Source organism: Ictalurus furcatus, chromosome 5 (assembly GCF_023375685.1).
Source record: "Ictalurus furcatus strain D&B chromosome 5, Billie_1.0, whole genome shotgun sequence".
In the NCBI taxonomy this organism is placed as follows: domain Eukaryota; kingdom Metazoa; phylum Chordata; class Actinopteri; order Siluriformes; family Ictaluridae; genus Ictalurus; species Ictalurus furcatus.
The window spans coordinates 31,693,720-31,699,719 of record NC_071259.1 but is presented as its reverse complement, the minus strand read 5'-3'; the positions used below and the strand labels follow the sequence as shown (position 1 = coordinate 31,699,719).

Here is a 6,000-nt window from a genome sequence, read left to right as displayed (position 1 = left end):
GGGATGATGAGGGAAAGAAGTGAGAGAAAGAGTGAGAATCGGTGGAGGGGGCTAACGAGAACCATCTGTAGAAATCTGACACTTACAGCGAGATTGAGAGAGAGAGAGAGAGAGAGAGAGAGAGAGAACAAAAATTTATGAAGGATAACAAAGAAAGCCATAGATGACTTTAGCCGCTGATGCTCCGTGCCAGGTTTCTGTTTGGTCAGTAAGTGTTGTTAACGCTCTCTATCAGTCGAAGGAAAGTAAAGAGAGCGAAAGAATGCCAAGAAGAGAGAAAGGAAGGAAGGTAGGAAGTAAGGAAGGACGGACGAGTGAATGAAATGAAGGAAGACATGGAAAGAGGAGAGCTCTCTGTATTGATGCTTTGGCAACGTTGCATGTGAACAGTCACGACAGTAAAGTACTTAACGTTGAATTGAGTTAGAAAGAAAGAAAGAAAGAAAGAAATGAGAGCCAACTGAAGTAAGGAAAGAAGGGAGAGAGTAGCGGGGGGGGGGGGGTGAAGAATGTAGTGAAAGAAAGGAAAGATCATGAAAGAAGAGTGAAATGAAGGAAGGAAGGAAGAGAGCGGGAGGTAGGAAGTCTAAGGAAGGACGAGTGAAAGAAAGGAAGGAAGATGGCGAAAGGAAGGAAGGAGGAGAGCAAAAGAAAGAAGAGAGTGAAGGATGGAAGGGAGCGAGAGAGATAGAAAGAAAAGGAAAGAGAGCCGGTGGAATAAAGGAGCGGGGGGGGGGGGAGTAAAGTATATAGTGAAAGAGAAGTTGTTGAAAGAAGAGGATGGAAGGAAGAGAAAAAGGAAAGAGGGAAGAGAATATAAGAAAGGAGAGAAGATATTGAAAGAGGTGACGGAACAAGAAAAGGAAGGGAGCGAAAGGATGGATGAAATGAGGGAAGAACGACAGGCACGCACGGATCTGTTTAATAAATAGATAATAGTTAGGACCGAGAGTTAGAAGTGTTGTGTAAAGGTGTGTGTGTGTGTGTGTGTGTGTGTGTATGTGTGTGTGTGTGTGTGTGTGTGTGTGTATGTGTGTGTTTCATCAGGTGTCTGAGCGTTCGCTCTGTTTAAGGCGGCCCCGAGTTCCCCCCTGCACAGTTCCTTTATCTTAACCCCCATACCTCCTTAAACTTCATCACGGAGTCAGTTCTCTCACCTGCTTTATCTAGTTATTCACTTCCAGAGTAAAAAAAAAAAAAAAGAGAGCGAGAGAGAGAAGGAATATTTACATCTGCTCTAACGTAAGCGAGAGCAGGACATTAAAACGTAGCTGTTTACAGATAAATAAAGAAATGCAGGCGTAACTGGTGTCGTATAAGAGGACACTCCGTTCTCACTGCGTACAGAACAGAAGTCGTCCGTATCTCGCTGTAGATTCGTTTCCTGTACTTTTCTATTCCTTATTTATCCTTTAATCAAGCGGAGGATCGTTGCTTTGTAAAAAAAAAAAAAGTTTTATTTCGCGTAATTAGCGTTATTTCTATTCGGATCATGAATAGAATATGTGCGACGCCAGCCAGCCAATCAGAGTATTTCCTGTGTTTCAGTGTGGAATTTCTGTGTGTTCGACGGTGCAGGAGGTAAAAGTGTTTCCCAAATGGTGTTATTGTTACTCACAGTGTGTTTGTGTGTGTGTGTGTGTGTGTGTGTGTGAGTGTGTCAGTGTTTATTGTGTTTTCCTAACACCTTCGAGAGGCGTGTCCGTCAAGCTGGTTTAGCAATCACGGCGCAACAAAGGCGCAACAAACGTCAAAAAGAATGTGCGGTTACGAGCTGGTCATGTGCTGTTGTGATTAAACCCGAAGCCTCCCGCGTCTTTAACGGACCGGAGCTAACGCGGCCAATAAAACCAGTTAGTCACAAGAGGGAAAGTTCTTCCCCGAGAGACAGTTCTGCCCCCGTTTCAGGTCACCGGGGGGGGGGGTTTCGCACCCTGCAGTGGGACAGGGCGGCTCGACACACACGCGCACACACACACACACACAGAGACAAGAACAGTCATGCTCATATACTTGGACTAATCTTGAACAGACTAATTATGTCACACTTCGGATTTTTCAGTCTTAAGATCTTCTCGTGTGTGTGTGTTTCGAGTGTAGGGGTGCCAGAACTTTTTAGCGACACAAAGTCCAAGGATAAATCCTTGTTTATGTAAAAGGACTCATCCGCAGAACCTTTGATTTTTTTTTTTCCCCCTGTAAAGTTGAGTGTGTAGTCTGTCTCTCTGTCTGTCTCTCTCTATGTCTCTCTCTATGTCTCTCTATCTTGCTCTCTGTGTTCTGTCTCTCTCTCTTTGTCTCTGTCTCTCTCTTTCTCACACACACACACACACACACACACACACACACACGTACATGTTGTTGGCATTACAATGTATATGGATTGTTAATAATGCCATGCCCCGCCCCCTAACCGTAATCGCCACCTCACCTTACAAAAAAAGAAGAAATAAAAAAAAAAGTAAGTTTTCTTAAAAACGTGTGTACGTATTTCTCTCGTCGCGGGGACATTTGCACGTCGCTGAAGGCTACGAATACTAGACACGCAGATAAAACTCCCGTGCTAGGCGTACAAGTAAATTCCGAAGGTCTACGACGCGTTGCGTGAAAGTGGAAGAAAAGAGACGGTGGTGTGATTTTATTCTGAAGAAACAGTTTTAAATGTTACGGTGACGATTCAGCGGAGCAGGTACAGGCTGAGAGAGAACTAGCGAGAAACATCTGATTAAAAATAAACACGACACACGAACAGCTGGTGCTGCAGAGGCTCGCCGTCTGAGGTGTTAAAGTCGCCTTCGTTTTATTTTATGTCATCCAGCGGTTACTGATGTTTTGATGGCACGCTAGTCTTCTTTCTGTTCCTCTTTTGTATCGCTTGTTTGTTTCCCCTCTGTCGGTGTCTCTCGGCTTCTAAAGTAATGCTTGAGTAAAACTCGCTTGCTCTAACCTTTGTACGAGAGCGCTTGAGTAATACCGGCGGAAATGACCGTCAGGGCTATTCGTGACTCAGGGCGAGGGTCGGGGGATGGGGGGAGAGCGAGACTGAGGGGCGGAGAGACTGAGAGAGATACAAGTGAGGGATGGATAGAGACACTGAGGGACAGAGAGGGAGGGGGGCAGAGAGAAGGAGAAAGATGAGTGAGAATGCTTATTTATTTCTGTAGTTATTCTCTAATGGGTCTGTACTCGAGCTTCAGCAATACAAATGTTAATATTTATCATGCCAGTAAAGCAACCTTTTGACTTTGAGTTGAGAGAGAGAGAGACGAGCAAGAGACCGGGAGGGAGGGGGAGAGAGAGCTAGAGAGAGGTGAGAGACAAGGAGGGGGAGAGAGAGCTTTGAGTCAGGGACAGAGAGGGAGATGGAGAGATACGAGTGAGGGATGGAGAGAGAGACTGAGGGGTAGGGAGGGAGGGAGAAAGAGTGATACGAGTGAGCGAAGGAGAGAGACAGAAAAGGAAAGTGAGGGAGAGAGATATATGACTGAGGGATGGAGAGAGACACTAAGGGACGGAGAGGGAGAGGGACAGCGAGAGAGAGATACAAGTGAGGGACTGAGAGAAAGAGACACAGAGAGGGAGACTGAGAGAGATACGAGTGAGGGATGGAGAGAGACACTGAGGGACAGAGAGGGAGAGAGATGCAGGTTAGGGATGGAGAGAGAGACTGAGGGGCAGGGGGAGCGAGAGAGGGACAGAGACAGAGAAAGGTGAGTGAGAGACAGAGAGAGAGAGAGACAGATTAGAGGATGGAGGGAGAGAGAGAGACAGATTAGAGGATTGAGGGAGAGGGAGAGAAAGAGAGACAGAGGAGTGTGAGACAGATTAGAGGATGGAGGGAGAGGGAGACAGAAGAGAGTGAGACAGAGGACGGAGGGAGAGAGAGACAGAAGAGAGTGAGACAGATTAGAGGATGGAGGGAGAGAGAGAGACAAAGAGACAGAGGAGAGTGAGACAGATTAGAGGATTGAGGGAGAGAAAGAGAGACAGAGGAGAGTGAGACAGATTAGAGGATGCAGGGAGAAAGAGAGACAAAGAGAGACAGAGGAGAGTGAGACAGATTAGAGGATGTAGGGGGAGAGAGAGAGACAGGGGAGAGTGAGACAGATTAGAGGATGTAGGGAGAGAGAGAGAGACAGGGGAGAGTGAGACAGATTAGAGGATGTAGGGAGAGAGAGAGAGACAGGGGAGAGTGAGACAGATTAGAGGATGTAGGGAGAGAGAGAGAGACAGAGGAGAGTGAGACAGATTAGAGGATGTAGGGAGAGAGAGAGAGACAGAGGAGAGTGAGACAGATTAGAGGATGTAGGGAGAGAGAGAGACAGAAGAGAGAGAGAGAGAGACAGATTAGTGGATGTAGGGGGAGAGAGAGAGACAGGGGAGAGTGAGACAGATTAGAGGATGTAGGGAGAGAGAGAGAGACAGAGGAGAGTGAGACAGATTAGAGGATGTAGGGAGAGAGAGTGAGACAGAGGAGAGTGAGACAGATTAGAGGATGTAGGGAGAGAGAGACAGAAGAGAGAGAGAGAGACAGATTAGTGGATGTAGGGGGAGAGAGAGAGACAGGGGAGAGTGAGACAGATTAGAGGATGTAGGGAGAGAGAGAGAGACAGAGGAGAGTGAGACAGATTAGAGGATGTAGGGAGAGAGAGAGAGACAGAGGAGAGTGAGACAGATTAGAGGATGTAGGGAGAGAGAGACAGAAGAGAGAGAGAGAGAGACAGATTAGTGGATGTAGGGGGAGAGAGAGAGACAGGGGAGAGTGAGACAGATTAGAGGATGTAGGGAGAGAGAGAGAGACAGAGGAGAGTGAGACAGATTAGAGGATGTAGGGAGAGAGAGAGAGAGGGAGTTTCACAGTGCTGTTTTGCAACGCTGTAATTTCTCTTTTTCGCGTCATTCTCTGGAAGGTCTGGACTGAAATAACGCAATGCAGATACACGTCCTGCTGTGACCTTACAGGAATACACACATGTGTGCGCGCACACACACACACACACACACACTCTCACACTCTCTCTCGGCATGTGTACACATAATGGCTCAGAAATGCAATACAGATTTTGACACAACTTCAGCAGTACTTGCAGACCCACTTTTTTACACACACACACACACACACACACACACACACACACACACAGTGTTGACCTCTGAAATATTTTTCTTCCTGTGTTCGGGATTAACGCTGAATTTGCGTTTCCATGTATCAGAGTATGTTTCAGAATGTTCATTTCCTTTGATTGGGTGTGGCACACACACACACACACACACACACACACACACACACACACACTTAGAACAATTACTGTGATCATAGAAGAAAAAAAATGTATAGTACAATAAATATGCTTTCCTGTGGGGTGTGTGTGTGTGTGTGTGTGTGTGTGTGTGTGTGTGTGTGTGTGTGTGTAGGTGTCCTCCGGGTTACCTGGGTGAGTACTGCCACCATAAGGACCTGTGCCAGCCGGATTACTGTGTGAATGGAGGGAGCTGTAGGATGGCGAGCAGCGGGCCGCCCAGTGGCCCCGAGTGTGTGTGTCCACTCGGGTTCTCCGGCTCGCGCTGCGAAGTGCAGAACGACTCTCCATGTTACCCCAAGAACCCCTGCAGCAACGGGGGCATCTGCTCCCTCCTGCCCAATGACCGATACACCTGCCAGTGTTCACCTGGATGGACAGGTAAAATATACACCTTCTTGCTCTGTCCTTCTGTCCCTCTGTCTGACCACCTCTCTGTCTGTCTATCCTTCTGTCCCTCGTCTGTCTCTCTGTCTGTCTCTCTGTCTGTCCTTCTGTCCCTCTGTCTGACCACCTCTCTGTCTGTCTATCCCTCGTCTGTCTCTCTGTCTGTCTCTGTCCTTCTGTCCCTCTGCCTGTCCCTCTGTCTATCCTTCTGTCCCTCTGTCTGACCTTCTCTCTGTCTGTCTATCCTTCTGTCCCTCTGTCTCTGTCCTTCTGTCTGTCTCTCTGTCTGCCTGTCCTTCTGTCTGTCTGTCTG

General features: G+C 47.5%; 1 protein-coding gene across 1 annotated transcript in view; it reads left to right on the top strand.

The window, feature by feature from the left end:
• Positions 1 to 6,000, top strand: part of notch2 (notch receptor 2) — a 57,985-nt gene that overhangs the window by 30,559 nt on the left and 21,426 nt on the right. The window contains exon 3 of the mRNA XM_053625934.1: positions 5,416 to 5,681. Coding sequence (XP_053481909.1) covers positions 5,416 to 5,681 — 266 coding nt within the window. The remainder of the gene's footprint in view (positions 1 to 5,415; positions 5,682 to 6,000) is intronic.